Raw genomic sequence first — 21,638 nt, 5'->3', positions numbered from 1 at the left:
GAGTGTGATGGGACAAGGGAGATGGCTGGTGGTAGGACTGTGTAGAGGTCACTTATTTGGAAGCTCAGGCCCCTCTCTCCAAGCATGGACTCCAATCCCCTATCTTCTCTCCCTGTGTGGGACAGGTCTGCACCCTGACCAAGGAAGACAATCGCTGCGTGGGCCAGATCCCCGAGGATGAGCAGCTGCATGTACTGCCCCTGTACAAGATGGCCAGCACGGATGAGTTCGGCAGTGAGGAGAATCAGAACGCCAAGGTGAGCAGCGGGGCCATCCAGGTGCTCACCGCCTTCCCTCGAGAGGTCCGGCGTCTGCCCGAGCCTGCCAAGTCCTGCCGCCAACGGCAGCTGGAAGCCAGGAAGGCAGCAGCCGAGAAGAAGAAGCTGCAGAAGGAGAAGCTGAGCACACCGGAGAAGATCAAGCAGGAGGCCTTGGAGTTGGCTGGCGTCACCACCGACCCGGGTAAGCGAAGGGCTGCTACTAACTAGACAGGGGTGGGCCCTGTCCTCAAGGGGTGTCACCCCCACCTCACGTCACACTGGCCGCTTAGGAGGGAAGGTCCTGAGGTGGTTCACTCTGCCCATCAGAAAGGCATCCTGTGAAGCGCCTGGGCACAGCATTCAGCTTCTCCAGTGCGCTCTCACTGTGTCTGGGGAGAAGACCATTATTTCAGAGCCCACCATAGAAAGTGGGCTGTGAGTGTCTGAGCGCCCATTCTTCCTTGGCAGCAGTCCTTGCTGTGACCCTAAGCCCACACTTGGGAAGGTGAGCTTCAGTTGAAACTAAGGCATTTTCTGGGGCCAGACATGGCCTCTCCACAAGCTCTCTCTCTTCACCTTGGGGTCTTTGAGGCAGGGTGGGGTGGGGTGAGGGGTGCCCGGGGAACAAATCCAGGCTGGGCTTGAACTCCCTTAGACACTGCGTCCATCCTGACTCTGCAGAGAAAACACCTCTCAGGCAAGGAAGGAGGTTCTGCCCCCGCTCCTCCGCACCTTGACCTTGCCAGGCTGTGGTGTCTGCCTCCTTTGCCACCTTGCCCTCTGCCTTCCCCAGGCCTGTCTCTGAAGGGTGCATTGTCCCAGCAAAGCCTGAAGCCCTCCCTCAAGGTGGAGCCACAGAACCACTTCAGCTCCTTCAAGTACAGCGGTAACGCGGTGGTGGAGAGCTACTCGGTGCTCGGCAGCTGCCGGCCCTCCGACCCCTACAGCATGAGCAGTGTGTACTCCTACCACTCACGCTATGCACAGCCCGGCCTGGCCTCTGTCAATGGCTTCCACTCCAAGTACACCCTTCCCTCCTTCGGCTACTATGGCTTTCCATCTAGCAACCCTGTCTTCCCCTCCCAGTTCCTGGGCCCCAGTGCCTGGGCACACGGGGGCGGTGGAGGCAGTTTTGAGAAGAAGCCAGACCTCCATGCTCTACACAGCAGCCTGAACCCGGCCTACGGCGGTGCTGAGTTTGCCGAGCTGCCGGGCCAGGCTGTGTCCACAGACACCCACCACCCCACCCCTCACCACCAGCAGCCTGCTTACCCAGGCCCCAAGGAATACCTGCTACCCAAGGTCCCCCAGCTCCACCCGGCATCCAGGGATCCCTCTCCCTTTGCTCAGAGCTCCAGTTGCTACAACAGATCCATCAAGCAAGAGCCAGTAGACCCTCTGACCCAGGCTGAGTCTGTGCCCAGAGACGCTGGTAAGATGGGCAGAACACCCTTGCCCGAGGCCTCTCAGAATGGGGGACCCAGTCATCTATGGGGACAGTACTCAGGAGGCCCAAGCATGTCCCCCAAGAGGACTAACGGTGTGAGCGGCAACTGGGGAGTGTTCCCTTCTGGGGAGAGTCCCGCCATCGTTCCAGACAAGCTCAATTCCTTCGGGGCCAGCTGTCCGACCCCTTCACACTTCCCAGATAGCCAGTGGGGACTGTTCGCTGGTGAAGGTCAGCAGGCCGCCGCCCCTCATCCTGGAGGACGGCTCCGAGGCAAGCCATGGAGCCCCTGCAAGTTTGGAAACGGCACCTCGGCCTTGACGGGTTCCAGCCTGACTGAGAAGCCATGGGGGGTCGGATCAGGGGATTTCAACTCTGCCCTGAAAGGTGGTTCTGGGTTCCAAGACAAGTTGTGGAATCCTGTGAAAGTCGAGGAAGGAAGGATTCCCACGCCGGGGCCCAGCCAGCTGGACCAAGCCTGGCAGGCCTTTGGCATGCCCCTGGGCTCCAGTGAGAAGCTGTTTGGGGCCCTGAAGTCAGAGGAGAAGCTGTGGGATCCCTTCAGCCTGGAGGAGGGGACAGCTGAGGAGCCCCCCGGCAAGGGGGTGAAGGAAGAGAAGAGTGGCCCCGGAGGGGAGGAGGAAGAGGAGGAGCTGTGGTCAGACAGTGAGCACAACTTCCTGGATGAGAACATTGGCGGAGTGGCCGTGGCCCCCGCCCACTGCTCCATCCTCATCGAGTGTGCCCGGCGGGAGCTCCATGCCACCACACCACTCAAGAAACCCAACCGCTGCCACCCCACCCGGATCTCGCTGGTCTTCTACCAGCACAAGAACCTCAACCAGCCCAACCACGGGCTGGCGCTCTGGGAGGCCAAGATGAAGCAGCTGGCGGAGCGGGCGCGGCAGCGGCAGGAGGAGGCCGCCCGCCTGGGCCTGGGCCCGCAGGAGGCCAAGCTCTATGGGAAGAAGCGCAAATGGGGGGGTGCTATGGTGTCTGAGCCCCAGCACAAAGAGAAGAAGGCTGTCCCCACCCGGCAGGCGCTGGCCATGCCCACAGACTCGGCGGTCACCGTGTCCTCTTACGCCTACACAAAGGTCACTGGCCCCTACAGCCGCTGGATCTAGGTGCCGGGAGCCAGCGTACCTCAGCGTCGGGCCCGGCCCGAGCTGCCTCTGGTGCTTTTGCCCTCATGCCCGGGGGCGGGTTGGGGGTGCAGAAGTCTCTCTATATCTACATATATGGATATGCCTATCATATATATGTATTTATGGTCCAAACCTCAGAACTGACCCGCCCCTCCCTCTCCTACTTCCCCAGCACTTTGAAGAAAAAACTACGGCTGTCGGGTGATTTTTTTTTTCTTTTTTTTTTTGGTGATCTTAATATTTATATCTCCACATTGTTTGATTTTTTTCCCCCTTGTTTTGAGGGGCTTTTATTTTCTCTTTGTTTTTAAAACTTTATCCTTGTATATCACAATAATGGAAAGTTTATAGTGTCCTTTCACAAAGGAGCGTAGTTTTAAATTCCATTTAAAATGTGTATTTATTGGGTTTTTTTTTTTTTTTAAAGCAACAATAGTAATGGTTACAGATGGGCAGGAAAGGCAGTCAGTGCTTCCTGCCGGGTGAGCCCAGCCTCCTGGGAGCTGCAGGTTCTCCCAGCCATCTGCCCCCCACAAACCAAGGTTAACATGTAGCCCTGGTCTATCCCTCCTTCCCACAGGCCGGGGAGCCTTTGGGACCACCCCGTTCCCCTCTGTGGAATGGGAGAAGCTGTAGACATCTGGGGGCCTGGCCTGGAGATGCTGGTGTTAGATATCCCCGAAACCAGGTTGGAAGTAGACAGCTTCAAGCTTGCTAGTCTCCACACTGAATCCTCTCTGTCCGTTATTTATCAAGTCATATGATGTCCTGGTTCGCTAGGCAGCACCTCACGCTGGAGCAGGAGCGAGAGGCTCCTTAGGAGCCCTTCCCATCTCATTGATAAAGCCAGTGAGTACCGGGCTGAAGGAAGCTTAGTGGCATTTTTTAAAAAAATCGCCCCAAAGTTTGTCGATACTGAAAAAGGGCTACTGTATCTTTGAAAACAAGAAGTTGAACCCAAGCTGTGAAGAGCCGGCGTGCGGTGCGGTGCTGTGCTGTGTGGTGCTGGAGCCTGGTGCTGTAGTATTGTGCTGGGACTTTCCTGACTCAGGGCAGGTGGCATCCTGCCAGAGCTCAGCAAGCCAGTGTGATGGCAGGTCACTCATCGTCCTTATTCCTGGATCTTCACAAGGGACAATGGTGCAGTCCTCCGGCCCTCACAGGGCATGGCCTACACTTCATTTTAAAGTGCATGGGTCAGGCGTTTTCAACAGGTTGCTAATGCTTTCCTCCTTTGAGGGGGCCAGTTCTCCATTGGATCTTTCTCTTTCCTCTCCTCCTCCACCTCCCCTGTAACACACCCATTCTCAAAATCCTGGTGCATTCATTTAGATCTTTGAAAGGAGAGTGTTGGTGCTTTTTCATTTCTGTGACATTGTCGAGAGAGGTTGGGCCTGACAGGTGGAAGCGGCGCTTGGTCTGCAGCGTGTCAGAGTTCACGGAGTGTTCGTTCATTTTCCGATGATGTTAGCCATGTTATCCAGCTGCTCGTGTGGACGTGTGTGGTGAGTGGGGGGCTTCATCAGGACACACGCAGAGTAGCAGCCAGTCCCCGAGACAGCAGTTATCAAGTAGTTCTAGCCAGGTGTGGTCTTCATAAACTGAGCGTAGCAATCCCATGACAGTGCTGAAGTCGAGTCCGAGTCCCCGAGCTTCGCGGTGCCTTGTGCCAGAGCTGAGAGCCGAGCGGCTGGGTGTTGACTGTAGCCCTTCGGAAGCACTGGCAGAGAGTGGCTAAAAGGTGTCCTGAGCATTTTTGTGGTCTGGTTTTAACTGTAAATAGTGAAAAGATTTTTTTAAGCACTTTTGCCTAGATTTAAACAGCAACTTGAAAAGAATAAAAAGTACATTTTAACATGTAATTGTGGGAGAAACTGTAAATAGTAGCTGAATATTTAATGTGCTTTGTCAATCCACCTTTACCATATTCTGTAAAGTTGCAATTATTTTACAGGACAGAAAAAATGAAATATTATTGCTTTTGAAATAAATACCCAAGAGCTTATCAGGATTTAGAATTATTCAGAATTCAGATTTATAGGAAAGCCTCTGACCTTCTGTTTGACGAGCTAAGGAGTCAGAGGCTTTAAGGCGCATGCTAATTTTCTAGTTTTGAGGGAGAATTGGGTCCTTTAAATGCTATTTTGCTTAATCGCATCAGTACTTTTATGCAGGTCTCATCGGACTCCGTGCTTAGGTAGATGCGGGGGTGCCTTGAAAAACTTCATTTTAAATAATCTTAAATATGATATTTTACAAAGCATTTGGAGAATGTGACCGTGTATACGGCCCATGGAAGCCCCAGGTTGGCTGTTAGCTTGCAAGGTCCCAAGTGTGGCCCAGGTGAGTCTGCTGTTGGCAGTGTGTGGATCCCTCTGACGACGTGTATTCAGTATGCTCCAACCCTCCTCACCCTTTGGTAGCAAAGCCATTAGATGAATGGAGAAACCAGTACAAGCTAAAAAGCATGTGACGTCCATCCCCCAAGCCTGCACAGCCTTGCTTCGTAAGCTCTAGAAGGCCAGGAAACAGGCTGCTGTGAGGTGAGGCGAGGCAAGAGGCGCTCTGTGTTGGCCTTTCAGGTCCTAGCGAGCGCTGTTCCAGGGCTCAGTGCTGTGGCCGTGCTTGAGCCCGTGCTGATTTCCACACACTACATGTATAACCTACCTCAAATCTGTCATTGAAATGAGCATGCTTTAGATGTGTGTTTAAGACGTAACTATGCACAGTTCTATACCCCCACCCCTTGCTGCTGAAGGCTTCTTAAAGAGAAAAATCAGAATTTTTATTTTTTACTGGCACTATCATTTTTTAAGTCCTGAAGATGATTGACAAGACATTTTTATCATGAGAAGAAAAAAAATAAAGCCATTGCAACTCAAGAACCTGACAGCATGAGCGAGTTTAAGAGTAAGTACCATTCTAGCAAGGGAGGTGACGGCATTGGAGTCCGCTCCCAGTGTGCCCATCCATAGCCACAGTCCATGTGCAGTGCAAGCGTTTGGTGCCCCCTCTGCCCCTCACCCCTGCTCTGTTTTGTTTCGTTCTCCCTGCCTGATGTGTGCGAGAGGACTTGGGAAGCGCTATCCCGAGAGACTGATTTTCTTTTAGAACATTTTGCAGCAGGTTCTCATAAAATAACTGGTGCTAGCTGAGGAGACCACCTGTCGGTAGCTCCACTGAGGGTGTCACATGGGTTAGAGGGCTCAGGGTGGGGTCTGGTTCTTAGCGGGGCCTAGCGCCCGACCCCCAGCCCTCCTGGGTGCTGCTTTGCTGATTCGCTGAGGTGGCCCTGGTGCATGGGAAGGGACTTTGCCTTCTCTGGCCTCCCACCTGCTCTTGGGGAAACAGTTTGCAGAGCTAGGGGTTCAAGTGCTAACGGGAAAAACAGGTAGCTGAGCTCTGCTGCTTCGCAGTTGAGGGCGGTGGATGTGTGAGGGTGGTCGACGGTAGCTGAAAACCCAATGTCACAGAGCGAGGGGACTTCCTTGACAGCCTCTTGACGTCCAAGCAAGCAAGGCCAAGCTGGTGGAAAACTGATATATCTATCCCTGACGTGCCTCAACCAATCTCCTTCCTTTTGTTACTGAAGTGTGTTTTCTGGACTTGGAAGCATTTTTATGAATTGAAATAGTCTAATAAATGGTGCTATGGTGTTTCAATGTGACTGTCCCTGATCTTGTCTCCCTGAGGTGCTATCAACGTTCGAAACCACAACCAACCAAAAACAAGGTGGGCTCCGTCTCTCGGCTTTTCTTTCCTTCTCTTTTGGTGCTGTCTTGGTAGACCTGTTGACCGTGCTGTGTCGGCTCGGAGCAGTGTTCTGGCTTGGTGTTTTGTTGTTTTTTTTTGTTGTTGTTTTGTTTTTTTTTTTGTTCCCCTTGGTGGCCAAAGCTAGGCGCGCGGAGAAGGCAGCTTGCTCCTTACAAGGACAGCAGTGGCCTGCCTGGCTGGGTAGGCACTGTGGGTTTGTGCTATCTTCTCAGGCCATATTAGAAACGGGGAGGTGGCTTTTAGGAAGGAGAGTCAGGGCCCCTGCCTCTTCTAGTGTGGCAGGTATTCTCCTGTGGCCCAGGGTGCTAACCCCAGAGGGGACAGGCTGAGGTCCGGGGGAGTGTCTTCACCTGGCCCCGGCAGGGACGGGACGGGCAAGCCTTGGTTCTTGCCGCTCACTGGTAGCTCCTGGTGCTGAGACTAAAGGCAGGTGCTTCTTTGTCCCTCCATACCACCAAGGCCGCTTTTAGTTGGTGCTAAACTTCTCCTTGTGTCCACATAAGCTGATGTAACTTTCAAGAACAACTCGACAGGAAGCTCTATTTTTACATCATTCACTGTCACAATTTTTTTTTTTAAATACCTCAAAAACAGGACATTGTGACAACTTAGATTCCATGAGGGTATGATACCTGAAGGTTGTCCATTGGATGACTTCCTTGACCTTGACACAGCTGGGGTCATTCTCTCTGCTCATTCTTCAGCAGTTAAATGGCAGCGTGCCCAAAGGAAGGAGTGTGGTTGGATCTTTTTCATTCTGTAAGTTTTGCTTTTGAATAAAATGTGAATCTCCTTGGCCCATCTCATCGAGCTTTCTGTCATGGTGGCTGTCATTTGAGAACTCCCACACCTGGTTTTATCTGCTGTCCCTACCAGGCAAACTTCACCACATACCCTGGACCAAAATAACACATTGGAGGTGCGTACCCCAACCCGGGCTCACAGCCCCACTTCCGCCAGTCTTTACGTGGTTGCTTCCGGGAGCGAGCGCTGCCCAGGAGGGCAGAGCAACAGGCTGCTCATCTGAGAGCGAGCGGCACCAGAGCTGTCTCTGCGCTGTGTGCCTATGGATCAGTGAGCTGTTTGGCCTGCTCCTCATTTGCTTCTGTTCTGATATCAGGGACGCTTTCTGTAGGTATCACACGTTCGTGCTCTCCTCGCTCTGACCGCCCATCCTTCAGGGGGAACCCTCACTCTTCGTATGGGGACTTCAGATACTAATTGGCTCATCTGGACATCCCAAATTTTCTTGATTCCAATGCAGGTTTGTTGTTTTGTTGTTTTGTTCTTTTGAGGGGGGGAAGACAGACAGGAGTGATGTCATTTCTTCTCTTGTGTTTAAAGAAGCAAGGACCGGCTGTCTCAGCATACTAACGCTTTAGACTTGATCCTAGAACCCTTGTAGCTTTTGGATATGTTTTCTTTCTTCTCTCTTTGAATTCCTGTTTGGTTTCCTGGCTTCCAATGGAGGTGAACTTAACAACCATACTTGAATATTCCGTCTTGACTTTGTAAACTGTGGCTACTTGAAATGAAGTTTATCTGGGGTTGATGGATGAATGGTAGGTTTTTGCAATGTCTCAAGGCAATAGGATGTGTATTATTAAACTGTAGATATCTTAGTACAGTAAATTTATGCTGATAATTTTATTTTGTATAATTTTTACCTTTTTGTTAATATTTTCCTTCCACTTTATTGGTTTGTCTCCTGAGCTACCGCCTTCCTCTCCTTTCCTTCTCCCCCAGTGTTTCAGTAAATTTAATTTAGGGTGCCTAGAAATTGCAAGTATGTATCCTTTTTTGATTTGTATTTTATTATAATTTACACAAACAACTGGGTTTGTGAACTGTATTACTCCTGGCATCTTTAAAATATTGTGGGTGTTTTAATAAATTTTATATTTATTTTTTGCACTCAAACTCTGTGTGAGCTCCTTTTTTCCCCCTCACCTCAAACCAGAACTAAATTGTGACATCAAAGGTACCCTTTATCAGTCTTGCCCTTCTTTATGTTATTATAGACACCCAAATGAAGCCTGCCTCAGAGCAGTGAGAGACCTGCTGTCACCCTGCCTGGGCCTGTCATCTGAGGAGACGGAGTTTACAGACATGGCTGGCAGATGTAGATCAGGTCTCTGGGATGGCCTTTGTCAGCTCTTCTCTGCTTGGTCCCCTCTTCCAGCCAGTTTGGAATTCACTGTCTGCACTTGCAGACAGCTGCTAAGAACCACTACATCCTGGTTCTGGTGGCTCTGACACCGTCAAGTAGTGAGGTGCAAAGCTGAACCCCGGGTCCTGCTGCCCCTGGAACAAAGGGGGGATGTCTGGCAGTGGCTGGGTTTGGGGGAAATTGAGCTGAGAGAGAAGGCTAAATGGACAGGAAGCTGTCCTGTTCTCTCCCATTTGCTCTGCCTGAAATGTACCCCCAAGCAGATCTAGCAGCAGAAATGAGCCACCCAGCAGACCAGAGGCTCAATGATTTTTGTTCTGGACTCCTGCAGAGGAACCTTCTAGAAATGCCTTGACACACTGTCCAAGGTCCTGTATATGTCTATGCACCATATGCCTGGTGCCCTCAGGACAGAAGAGGGTATTGGATCCCCTAGGACTGGAGTTACAGGTGGTTGTGAGCCACCATGAGCATGCTGGGAATTAGACCCAGGTCCTCTGGAGGAACAGCCAGTACTTTGAACCACTGATCCATCTCCCCAGTGCTCCCCCACACCAACTTTTTTTGGTTATGTTTTTCTGCTTCCCAGTAGCATTTGAAGTTTGGCCAAGTGTCTCATTTAATCCATCCTCCTGGTCTAGCCTGATCTTCATTTTGTCATCACCCCTATCGAGTCACACTACCTGGTCAGTAGCCCTAGCAAAAGTTCTGCTGGTGGGACTGGAGAGATGGCTCAGCAGTTAAGAGCACTTGCTATTCATTCAGGGAACCCGAGTTCAGTTCCTAGCCCCATATCGGGCATCGTACAACTGTCTAACTCTAGCTCTGAAAGATCTAGTGTCCTCTTCTGGCGTCTGTGGATGTCTACACACACACACACACACACACACACTCACTGTTTTGCTGTAAGAAGCAGCTCTGAAGGTTTAGAGATGTTCTGATCGATGGGTGTAGCTGTCATTGGGAGTCGTTTTAGTACTATGTCTATTTAGCAGAATAACAACATTAGGTCCTCTCCCCGGGGTCCTATGACCTATCTAGCTACAGGTGTTTGGCTCTTATTAGTGATGCCGGGCATGGGTTCTATCTAACGGACTGGCCACTCCCATGATATTCTTCCCACTGCTGCGCCAGTGTGTATTTTGCCAGGCTAGTCGTTACTGTCGCTAGGAGGGTTCACAGCTGGGTGACGAACTCTTCTCCAGGAGCGTCCCTAGTAGCACAGTGAAAGCCAGCCAGTTGGGACGAAGCTTCCAGGTGAGTACAGTTTGTTTTTTCCATATTGTGGGATCAGGTATGTGGTGTCTTAACATGAAGTGCTACACGGTAACCAAGAGGATAGACCGTTGCCTATAGTGCTTGGGGGCCTATGGGACCTCATTGGCCAACAACGTAAAAAAAAAATGCAGCTGGTCAACATACATACAGAGAATAAGAAACTGTAGAGCGCTGTCCTGGAATGTATGTAACAGATGCACACGCATCAACAATCCTTGGGGAAGAGGGGTGGGAAGACTGTAAGAGCCAGAAGTGGTGGGTAACTCCAAGGAAATGGTGTTTTCCAGACACGGGAGAAGAACAGTTGTGCACAGAACTCAATGGCGGTTGTGACAGCATACACGAGGCCTGTATGGTCTCCACCCAGACAAAATCCCGGCATGGAGATGGGGGAGTTGGCACAAGATCCCACCGCTCTGAGGAGCTTTGGCATTTGATAGCTGCCGGGAGTGAGTCGGGTTTCTTTATAAGGACGTGGCCGCACTCCCAAGGGTAGCAGATGGGCCACACAGACTGGACTTGATGGGAAGAAAACACACAGCCGGGTGGGTAGGGAAGTGAGGGTGGGGAGAGGGACATAGGAGTTGGGGGTTGGTCAGGGAACATGAAGTTCTTAAAGAACTGGTACAATTTTATCTTCAAAGTCTTGCTGCTGGCCCTGCAGGCTGTCAGTCACCTCACCTGAAGTACTCCGCAAAGATGAGACCTTCAGCATCCCGGAGGAGACCAGAAGAGGTGTCCAACCCTCACAACCAGTGGTGTGCCTGTGAGCACCTCCAGGACGCCAGCTAAGACAAGGAGACTTGTCCAGCTCCAGATCTGTCTAGCCCCTTCCTCCACCTCCGGCAGTCTGTGCAGACATGCCCCTGTCTTCCGCCACAGCAGAGCCCTGCCCTAGCCAAGGGGTCCCCACCTCCATGCCACCTTATTCTGACGCACACTGACCTCCGCCCCGGTGTGTCACCCTCTCTCTCTCTCTCTCTCTCTCTCTCTCTCTCTCTCTCTCTCTCTCTCTCTCTGTGTGTGTACCATGTGCCTCGTGGCTCACCCCACCCCACCTCTGCAGCTTCCCTCAGGTCCACTTAGGCCCAGTTCTGCTGTCTGTCCCGTGCCCCGTCACACTTCTGCAGGTGGAGGTGACTTCACCATTCACTCACCTGTGCTCGTGTTTTTCCAAAGAGCTATCTTCAGGTAGGCCGGGGAACCTGGTCCTCGCTGATTTCCCTGAAGGGCTACACTCCCCCCCCCCCCAAACCCTCTGGTCCTGGGGTCCACGGCTGGCAGGCTTCAAGGTCTCAGGACCCTGCAGTCTTCTGATCACCCCAAGAGAGTCACTTCACAATACAGCCTACCAGACATGGGCAACCCACAGCTTGTGGGCCACATGCTTCCCTAAATGTGACCCGAAGTCATGGATCTAAATCAGGACAGGCTTTTTGAAATTTTTCCTCTTTTTTTTTTTTCCCTTTTATTATATTTGGGGTGGACAGGAGAGGGGAGGGGGGACCTGGGAGAGATGTGTGCCATGGTGAGTGTGTAAAGAAAGGTTAGAGGTCCACTTCCAGGAGTGTTTCCCTTCCACCGTGTGGGTTGTGGGGATCCAGCTCAGGTCTTGGACCATCAGGTTTGGTGGCCAGCTGGCACCTGCTCCAGCTGAGCCACCTCCCGGGCACGGCAACTTTCTTATGACCCAGTCCCTGGTTCTCAAGTGTGAAGTTTATAGGTCACAGCATGGGGTTGCCGTGTCCAAACAGTGGACACCCTGCAGGCCTTCCCTCCAAGACCCTTTAGCCGTCTGGCCTCAAGTGTGACTGCCAGTACCAGGGCTGTACAAAGTCGTGTCTTGCCCTGGTCTCCCTGGTGACTCTGGGCTGCTGCGTGGTGCTCCACGGCTGTGTGCCAGAGCTGAATCTGGATCCACAATGGAGAGCAGAAGCTGCAGGGTGATTGACCCAGCCCCAGGACCTGCTTTATTCTTGTGTTTCCAGAAGCTGGCTCACCAGGGTTCAGATTCAGTGGCCAGCTCCGTCCGTACCTTTGCTCTGAATTCTGACTGGTTCCTAAAGGGACGGTCAGTGCCTGCTGCAAACATGGGGGTCTCTGCAGGATTCGTCAGCGCCTTCAGTGTGGCTTCTGCCTGCCCGCCCAGCCCCCACATCCCCAGCGAATAGCTTTTTCCTTTTTTGAGACAGGGTCTCTCCACAAAGCCCTGGCTCTTCTGGAATTTACTATGTACACCAGGCTAGCCTTGAACTCAGAGATTCATCTGCCTCTGCCCCCAAAGTGATGGGATTAAAGACATGTGCCACCACACCTAGTGTGGTGTGTGTGCACTCACACGGTGCCACAGCACACACGTGGAGGTCACAGAAAAGTGACACATGCTGGTTCTTCTTTCCTTCTGCTGTGAGTACTGGGGACAGAACTCAGGCTTGGCGACAAGCACTTACCAGCCGAGTCTAGAGGTGTTCTGGGCATCTGACCTGTGTGTGGCACATAAGAACTTATTCTTCCAAATTTAGATCAAAGTGTGACAAACTGTCTGGGCCCCAGCTTTGGAGGGCTCTGCTGTGGTCCTGTTCCAGCACACCCCTGCCATGGGGACAAGGTGTCTGTGAGTGACAGGGACCATGTTAGTCTGTGAGTCAGTCCATAGCCAGTGCCAGGATCTAATGTGGGCTAACTGTAACAAGGGAGGACAGCTTGAGGACACCCAGGGGGTGGGGTCCAGATTTGCTATTAGGGTGTGACTGGGAAGTTTGGCAATGTGAAGTCAACGTGAAGTCAACTTTGGTTTTGTGGCACTGGAACTTGCACGCAGAACACCAGACTTTGTAGCCCTGGTGTCCAGAATGGCTGCTCCAGCTTCTCAGTCACTCACTCCCAGAGTCCAGGGTGAGCATGTGTGGCTGGCAAGGCTGGCCGAGAGCACAGATCCTGGCAAACTCGCCTCCCGCCCCGGGCTAGGCATGCCGTTCCTCAGCTCCTCTCCCGGGCATGACAAGCCAGGGGTTCCTCGTCATTCTTGGAGAAGTAGGGGAGGGAAAAGTTCTTAACACTTCTTCATAGAACCAAAAAATCTGGGGTCAGGTGTGGTGACATGCCTTTCATCCAAGCAGTAGGGAGGCAGAGGCAGGCCCATCTGTTAGTTCAAGCTAGCCTGGTCTAAATAGTTCCAGGCCAGCCAGAGCCCTGTCTCAAACAAAAACAACCAAAACCCAGCCGCCTCTATTCTGTGTCTGGTAACAGGAACTGTGCAGGGATGGACCATGGCAAACAAAGGATGCGCTTCTGAAAGAAGGGGCCTGAAGCAGGACTCGCGCCTGTTGTGAGCAGTAGGTATCTGTGGCCTTTAATTAACTTCTAAATAGATAACATATCTCCTATCATTATAATACATAAATGTCTATGAACAAAAATAGATGCATTTTTTGGCAGGGGTTTTCCTGGAAGATGGCTGTGCTCGAAGTGCACTCGAGGTTTCCAGCATCAGCAGTCACGTGGCTGGGGCGCCGTCAGCACTTGGGGACAGAGGTAAATATCCGAAGGCCGTGCATCCCCTTGATCTCTTCTTTCAGTGCCTGAAGAAGAGATGTCACAGTCAGTTCTCGTCCTTACATTGGCTACAGAGTGTTCCACAGTCTGTACATGCTTTGTTGAAGCAATTTTTCCTTCAAAATATTTTTTGCCTGTGTGTGTGTGGTGTGTGTCTGTGTGCACGCTTGCATGTGTGTACATGTGCATGTGTGTGTCCATGTGACTGGAGGCCTGAGGTTGACACTGGGTATCTTCCTTGACCGCTCTCCACTCTATATATCCGGGCGGAGTGGAACCTGCTGTTTGGGCCAGTCAACTAGCCAGCCTACTCCAAGGACTCCCTGCTTCTGTCTTCCAGGCCCTGAGATCACCCAGAACTGATATTAATGCTGCGTGTGGTCACAGAGTGTGGGTTCTGGGAATCCACACTCAGGTCCTCACATTCACAAGCCCTTTACCCTCTAAGCCTTTCCCCAGCCCCCTTTATAATGTTTTTGTTTGAGGCAAGGACTCACTATATAGCTCTGGCTGGCCTGGAACTTGCTATTGTAGACCACGGTCCTCCAATGCAGAGTGTTGGGGTGAGAGGTAGACACCACCACACACCAGCTCCCTTTACAATTGTTTTTATTCAGTAATATTTAAGTTTGTAGCCAGGTGGTGGTGGCACATGGCTTTAACCCCAGCACGCAGGAGGTGGAGGCAGGTGGATCTCTGTGAGTTCAGGGCCAGCTTGAGCCTGGTCTACAGAGCGAGATCCAGGACAGCCAAGGCTACACAGAGAAACCCTGCCTGGAGAGAACAACAACAAACCCACCTATGTTTGCCGTGGTGCTGCACACCTAGAGCCCAGTCACCCGGGTAAGGCAGGGTGGTAACCTGAGCTCAGGAGTTCAAGTCCCGCCCAGCAATATAAGAAGACCCTGAACCAACAGCTCACATACACACACACACTCTCTCTCTCTCTCTCTCTCTCTCTCTCTCTCTCTCTCCCTCTCCCTCTCCCTCTCTCTCTCTCACCTACAGCACACAGACAGACACCCCTACCTGGGTTGTGGAGTTAAAACAACACTGAGTACCCCTGGCCCAAAGTCAGCAAATAACTGGCCCTACCCAGGCCAACTCTGTATTCAATGGAGACTTCAACTCTGCAAACAGAAATTCGGACCTTGGAAAAGGCCTCATCACAGGCCCAGGATGCCCCCTAGTGGCTATTTCTGTCTCTGCAGCCGGGCTAGTTCTAGTTAGGTGGCCCAGTCAGACCTTCAGGTGACAGGTTTTGGATTCTGGACACTTGGAGGCTTTGCAGCTTTGTAGTGTGCACACTTCCTCTCCCCAACACCTCCCCCTGACCTCTGTGAAGCCTCCCAAGGCTCCTCAACACACATCAATGTCACATGTCACCTGCTACAGCCACAGAGGAATCGCTGACGTCACTTCAGGGTTGAGGAAACTGAGGCTCTGGTGGAGGGGACCTGACTAAAGTACCCTAAGTGTGGGAGCAGGAGGATCAGTCATGGGGCTGCAGGTCATGTACTGTGTTCAGTCCCCAGTGCTTGGCAACACATAAAAATAGAGCAGTTCCAGGTTGGCCTCGGTCACACAGCGAGTTCAAGGCCAGCCTGAACTGTGAGACACTGCCGGGCAGGGGTGGCACACGCCTTTAATCCCAGCACTCAGGAGGCAGAAGCAGGCAGATTTCTGAGTTCAAGGCCAGCCTGGTCTACAGAGGGAGTTCCAGAGCAGCCAGGGCTACACAGAGAAACCCTGTCTTGTCTTGAAAAAAATAAAAAATAAAAAGCTGCAGCTTGGATAAGCATGTTTGACCATGGCCGTGCAGACAGTGTCACACTAGGTATTGGGGACACCGAGGAAAAAGTTAGGGACGATGATGAAGAACAGAGCCACAAAAAGGTCAAGGCCAGCAACCGTCACTGTGAGGGTCGGGAAGATGGCTGACCAGGGAAGGACACTTGCTAAGCAAGCCTGACAGTTGGAATTTGATCCCCAGAAGCTATGGAGGCCAGATGTGGCACACAGCTGTAATCATGGCATTCCTGCAGCGATATGGGAGGGGAAACAGCAGAATTGTCTGGAAGCTAGCCTAGAGTGCACACATCTAAGGAGGGCTGACCATGTGTTCTCAGGCTGCATGGGCACAGGGAAGCTGAGTAACTTCCTCGGGGTCACAACCTAGAAAGTAGCAACCGTAGCTGCAGGCCAAGGGATGCATGCAGGTTTGTAGCACCCAGGAGTCCAGTCACACCAGGCAGCGTATGTGTTTGAGAACAAAACCCAAGTCCCACAGGCTGTGGGGAGAGCCCCCCGGCCAGGTCTTCCCTGACCTGTCTACCTGCCTGGAGACCATACACAGCTGACCAGAATCTCGAGGGGCTCTGGCTGCTGCCCGTCACAGCCTGCCTCTCAAACCACCAGCCTGCCACAGCCAAGGGCCGTGAGAACGTCAAACGGCTGACATGTCAGAGGTGCACGTATCCATGGCTCAAGTCAGAATCAGCAGCAGCTGGAAGGGGCTGTTGGAGGGTAGGTGAGATGGCCCAATGGGTAAAGATGCTTAGCAAGCCTGACTACCTAAGTTCGAATCCTGAGGACCCACACAGTGGAAGGCAAAATCGGCTCTAACCACATATGTGCTGCAGCCTATGTGCCCCACCCCTAAAAGTAATGTAGAATACACAATTTTAAAAAGAGGGAGTCAGAAAGTGGAGGGGCTTTGGGGTCCAGCCAGGAGGATGGGAAGCAGCTTTTGAGTTGGATGCAGGAGGGAACCTAGGCCAGAGGTCCAATCAGGGACAAGGTCCAGATGAGAAAGACCAACAGGCAACAGCCAGCTGGGAGGGTGACGGCCAAGGGAGGGAAGGCCCTCCAATGACTGTAAGGATGTGTGGACTCAAAGGGGCTGATGGCCAGAACTCTGCTCTTCCAAAACTAAACCAGCTGAGAGCACAGACCTCTGAGAGTGACGCCAGACATAGACGTCCCCAGGGGTGACTTCGGAGACAAAGGCCCGGAGTCAGGGCTGGAATAGGTTCCAGTTGAGGAACACATACCAGGATCTACAAAAGCATGTCATTTAGCGCTGTCTTTGCTAACAGAGTATATCAGTATGTGACAGGTGAAAACACTGAGTGGGCCTGCACAGTGGAGCACATCTATGACCCTGCCCACGAGGCGGTGGCTAGAGGTCATGAGCCCAAATGAGTCAGCATCCAATGGACACCCGTCTTGAAAATCCCTAACAAGGGCTGAGGCTATACCACAGTCGGCAGAGCACTTGCCTGGCATACACGAAGCCCTGGGTTCCACCCTCAGCACCTCATACACTGGGCGTGGTGGTGCACACCTAGAAACCCAGCATCTGGGAGGTACAGAAAGATGGGGAGTTCAAAGTCACCCTCAGCTGTATAGTTAAGTTTGAGACCCATGAGACCTGGTCTTTAAAAATACCTAAATGAGGCTGGGGGTAGAGCTCAGTAGGGAGAGCTCTCATGGGGACTGCCCAGTTTGGTCCCCAGACCTCATAAGCCAGGCATGGTGGTACACACCCCAGCACTTGGAAGGTGGAGGCAAGAGCAATCAGAAGCACAAGACCTCACCTACATAATGAGTTTGGGGCTAGCCTGGGCTTCGTGAGACCCTCTTTAAAATCTTAACAAAAACCCAAACCAAAGAAACAGTAAACGGTGTTAGTATTAGAAAAGACGTTGAAAGATAACTATTGGCTGGCTTATTTTCGTTGTGAATGACTTTACATTTGCTCCCAATCTCAACCTAGTGACTCTGATTTTCGTATTTCCAGGGTCTAGAGTCCGATGGTCCTGACACGTTCTAATGGCTGCCTTGCTCTCTCCGGGGACCGACAGTGCTAGCCGCCATGCCCTCTGCTGTGCCCTCAGCTGCTGAAGGCCAGAGGGAAAAGGACCGTCAGCAGCCACTGACCTGATTGACCATCTGGTGCTGCTGGACAGTCCTCTTCTCTTTAAATTCTTCTGACTCAATTTTAATCTCGTACATCGCCCCGCAGCCTCCTGAAACAAAGTCGAAGGCGTTTCCGTTACAACAGATGGTAGCAGACTCAGACAGTCCCGAGAAGGCGGTGTCCTGACAGCATCCTGCTAACAGGTGTAGGTAAGATCACACAGTTTCCAATCTGACCATTTGCTCCTGGCGGGCAGCCTTGACCCAAATGTTCTCTCCTGTCTGCAAGGTGCCCCTGTTCCCCACAACTGTCAAGTGTGATCAGGAAAGGGGGGGCCCAAGGCCTGGGAAGCATTGGGAGGTAGAACACTCTCTCTTAGTAAGCCACGGGAGATGGTGGGAAGGTCAATTTCAGTATTACCACCTTCCACAGACCTGTTAAAAAGTACAAAATTATCCTAAGTTTTCATCCAATCATATGTGTAGTCCCGCCAATGATGGTTGATAGTGACCGTCAACTTGACAGAATCTGTATCACTTAGGAGACAAACCTCTGGGCATGTCTCTGAGGAAGTTTCTAGATTGGGATAACTCACCCTTAAACTGGAGACCTGGACTGAAGGAAAATAGAGCTGAGCACCAGCATACACACACACACACACACACACACCCCTGCTTCCTGACTGGACACAATGTAATCAACCACTTCAAGCTTAGGCAACCATGCTTTCCCACCACAAAGAACGCCCTCAGAGCCCTCACTGACATACAATAAAATACCCTTCTTTGTGTTTTTTAAGTCAGGGTCTCACACAGTCAGACCTCAAATTCTCCACATAGTCAAAGATGACCTTGAACTTCGAGCCAGCACAGCATACTCACTCAATTTTATATGTTTCTGGGAATCGAACCTGGGCCTTTGTACATGCTGGGCAAGCACTCCAACCGAGCTACATCCCCAGTCCAATAAAAGATGTTTCTGAATGCTCTCCCAACCCAGGCACATGTGCTTTCGGGGAAGTCAGGATGCCTTCCCTGCAGGCCAATGCAGAGCTGGCTCCTATCTGGCTGCCTGCACCTGTGTCCCTCTCTGGGTGTGTCTGGATAAGGCCCCCATCTTCCCTCTGCTTCTAGTGCAGAAGCTGCACCTCCAGCCTGGCCTTGACAAACAGCCAGCCAGACATTCCGAGGTGCAGAGGTGGCCTGAGGAGAGCAGGGCCAGCCTGGGCTTGGAAAGTCTGCCCTGGGTCCTGATTCTGCCTCTGGTCCTCCTGTTCCCATTGGCTGCTTTGGGTGGGCTTGACTCTGGATAAAGTAGGGTAGTAGACAAAATCCACCTTGGACCCATCCTAGCTCTCCATTGTAGGGTGTCAGAAGAACTGGGGTGGACAGGTTACAAGGTGTCTAAAACATGAGAGGCTGTGTCCTGAGTTCTTGGTGCCTGTACAGGGGCAGGCTTGCTGATCGACAAGAGGGACCTCATCTGAGCAGGGCTAGTCTGGTAACCGAGTTCTCAGCCAGGCCTTTGTCTTTGTGGTTTCCCTCTGATGTTTCTAAGTCCCCATCTCCATCTGGCCCAAAGCAACACTTACGGAGAAGTCACTGTGGCAGGTCCCCTCCTTCCAGCCTTTGACTTACGGAGAAGTCACTATGGCAGGTCCCCTCCTCCCAGCCTTTGACTTACGGAGAAGTCACTATGGCAGGTCCCCTCCTTCCCAGCCTTTGACTTACGGAGAAGTCACTATGGCAGGTCCCCTCCTCCCAGCCTTTGACTTACGGAGAAGTCACTATGGCAGGTCCCCTCCTCCCAGCCTTTGACTTACGGAGAAGTCACTATGGCAGGTCCCCTCCTTCCCAGCCTTTGACTTACGGAGAAGTCACTATGGCAGGTCCCCTCCTCCCAGCCATTGACTTACGGAGAAGTCACTATGGCAGGTCCCCTCCTCCCAGCCTTTGACTTACGGAGAAGTCACTATGGCAGGTCCCCTCCTCCCAGCCTTTTGACTTCAGCCTCTCCCCAGGCAAAAACTCAAAAACCTCAGCAAGGCTCCACGGAGAAGATGGGAGAAAGCCTCACCTGAGATGTCCGTGACTTTGATAGCTGTGGCTCGGGGAAACTTGTCTTTGAGAATCTGGGTCACCTTGAGCTCCCCCTCAGTCTGGGAGGCAAACATCCGGTGTATACAGTGCAGGAGAGGGGGCTGTGACAACAGAGAGGAGGTCTGTTGAGGTCTGTGGAACTGTGAGCCGCGGTGCAGCAATGTCTCGTCTGCTGCAGTCGGCCGGCAAAACACTGGGGTTGCTGGTGAGTGCTGGTGCTGAAGAGGTACCACCCAGTCACTCCTCAGTCTCACCTGAAGGTCCAGAGCAGGGTGCCATTCTAGACTTTCAGGGTTGGATCCTGGGTCTCTGTGGTATGTTTATGTGTAGGCACCTGCCCGTGTGTGCATGGACATTGGGGGTCAGAGGACAAGCCCAGCTGTCGCTCTCAGGGACGTCACTTTGTTTTTTGAGACAGAGTCTCTCACTGGCTTGGAGCTCATCAAGTAGGCTAGGCTGGCAGGCAAGCTCTAGGGATCCACCTGTCTCACCCCCCAGCAGTGGGACTATAGGGGTGTGCCCCCACACCTGGCTTTTGTTTTTAAATTTTTACTTTAAATTGTGTGTGTGTCTAAGAGTTTGTGCTCATGAATGCAGTGCCTTCAGAGGCTAGATGAGGGTATCAGACCCCTGGAGCTGGAGTTACAGGCGGTGGTGAGCTGATTGACATGAAGGCTGGAAACTGAACTGGGCTCCTCTGTAAAGGCAGTGAACTTATCCACCATCTCACGTGGGTCCTGGGGGTTGAACTCAGATCACCCCTGTGAGTACTTTACCATCTGAGCCTTCTCCCAGTTCTCTCACTAGCTAGTCTTAAAAGGCCAAGGTGGAGTCTGCCCCTCTACAGCAGCACCCCAGAGCTGACCCTAAGGCAGGCCCTCTGAAGCAATGAGTGAGGAGAGAGACATGGCTGCTGGACACAGGCCAAGAAGCCTAAGAGATGGCTGACATGCAGGCCAGACGAAAGATCTGGTCAGATGGGCTGTGCGTCTGGGTGCAGCGGCAAGGTCTGGGGGTGGACGTGCTCCCGAGACAGCAGCATAGGTGAAATCACTAAGAGGCACAGTGGCTCGCACTGCACAATCCTCAGGACCCGGTCATCTTCGCACACCCATCCTGTCAACAGACTGACAAAATCCCAGATGACAGTCCTGGGGGCAACACAACTCCTCAGCACGGGAGGCAGATTCCGGACCAGCAGGCAAGTGAGGAGAAAGAGATGGGTGAGATAAAGCCAAAGATGAGTCTGAAAGGGAGAGACAGACCAGGCACTGTGGCTTACGACTTTCTTCCAGGAGCCAGGAGGTATGTCACAAGTTCTTAGCTAGCCAGGGCTTTAATGCGAGACCCTGTCTCAACCAACGGAGGGTGGGAGGATTAGGAGAGCTGGGCTCCCTCTCCAGGCTGCAGGCCATGGAGGGTCAAGGTCAGAGGCCTGCTCTGTGTGCAATTGCAGGGCGCAGGCTCATCCCCAGTGCCCAGCACCAACGCCTGGCCTCGGGGCTACACCACCTCTGTTTTCCTCTGCCGAAGGCAGCATTTCTTTCCCAGGTTCGCTATACTGTGCTGGTTTATGGGACTGTTCCCCGACCCACCTGAGCCGGGTACCCCCAACCCCCAGTGCGATTCAGAGAGGTCAGGAGAGAATGAATGAGAGCAGGGAAGGGCCCCAGCCTTGCCCTCACGTCCTCAGCCAGACAACAGCCGCCCGACCCCCCGCAGCCCCGCCCGCGCCCCGCCGGCTCACCCCGTAGCTCCCGCGGAGCAGAGGCGCAGCGGACGCCGGGCCCCATGCCGCCATGCCCGGCGACGCAGCCCGCAGCCCGAGGTCACAGTGCAGCCGGAAAGACACCGGCACTCCGTCCGGAGCCGCCGCCCTGGGCGAGCCCGCCCCCTGCCGCTCGGAGGCCGCGGCCGCCCGGCGGGAGCCACCCGGGACCCGCAGGCCTGGGCCGACCCTCCATCCCGCCGGGTCGGCTTCCACT

The 21,638-nt window shown here is 52.7% G+C and overlaps 2 protein-coding genes across 10 annotated transcripts in view; one reads left to right on the top strand and one right to left on the bottom strand.

Moving 5' to 3' along the window:
* Positions 1-8,549, top strand: part of Tet3 (tet methylcytosine dioxygenase 3) — a 101,806-nt gene extending 93,257 nt beyond the window's left edge. For all 8 annotated transcript variants that reach the window (XM_052719187.1, XM_052719186.1, XM_052719188.1 and 5 more), the window contains 2 exons: positions 126-462; positions 1,054-8,549. In XM_052719187.1, the coding sequence (XP_052575147.1) occupies positions 126-462; positions 1,054-2,834 (2,118 nt within the window). In that variant the 3' untranslated portion in view covers positions 2,835-8,549. The remainder of the gene's footprint in view (positions 1-125; positions 463-1,053) is intronic.
* A 4,852-nt stretch (positions 8,550-13,401) lies between these two features.
* On the bottom strand, positions 13,402-21,638 carry Bola3 (bolA family member 3). 2 transcript variants are annotated; one of them, XM_052719259.1, is made up of 4 exons: positions 21,401-21,530; positions 19,631-19,754; positions 17,575-17,663; positions 13,402-13,658 (listed from the first exon to the last, which is right to left on the bottom strand). In XM_052719259.1, exons 1-4 carry the CDS (start codon positions 21,452-21,454, stop codon positions 13,593-13,595), a joined length of 333 nt encoding a protein of 110 aa, XP_052575219.1. In that variant the 5' UTR covers positions 21,455-21,530; the 3' UTR covers positions 13,402-13,592. The 2 variants fall into 2 exon arrangements, with proteins under 2 accessions (XP_052575219.1, XP_052575220.1); XM_052719260.1 differs by lacking the exons at positions 13,402-13,658; positions 17,575-17,663; positions 19,631-19,754 and adding an exon at positions 19,761-20,899 and having other exon boundaries at positions 21,401-21,638.

Source organism: Peromyscus californicus, unplaced genomic scaffold (assembly GCF_007827085.1).
Source record: "Peromyscus californicus insignis strain IS unplaced genomic scaffold, ASM782708v3 Scaffold_6__1_contigs__length_162567912, whole genome shotgun sequence".
Classification (NCBI taxonomy): domain Eukaryota; kingdom Metazoa; phylum Chordata; class Mammalia; order Rodentia; family Cricetidae; genus Peromyscus; species Peromyscus californicus.
The sequence above is the reverse complement of the archived record's forward strand: the minus strand, read 5'-3'. Positions and strand labels throughout refer to the sequence as shown.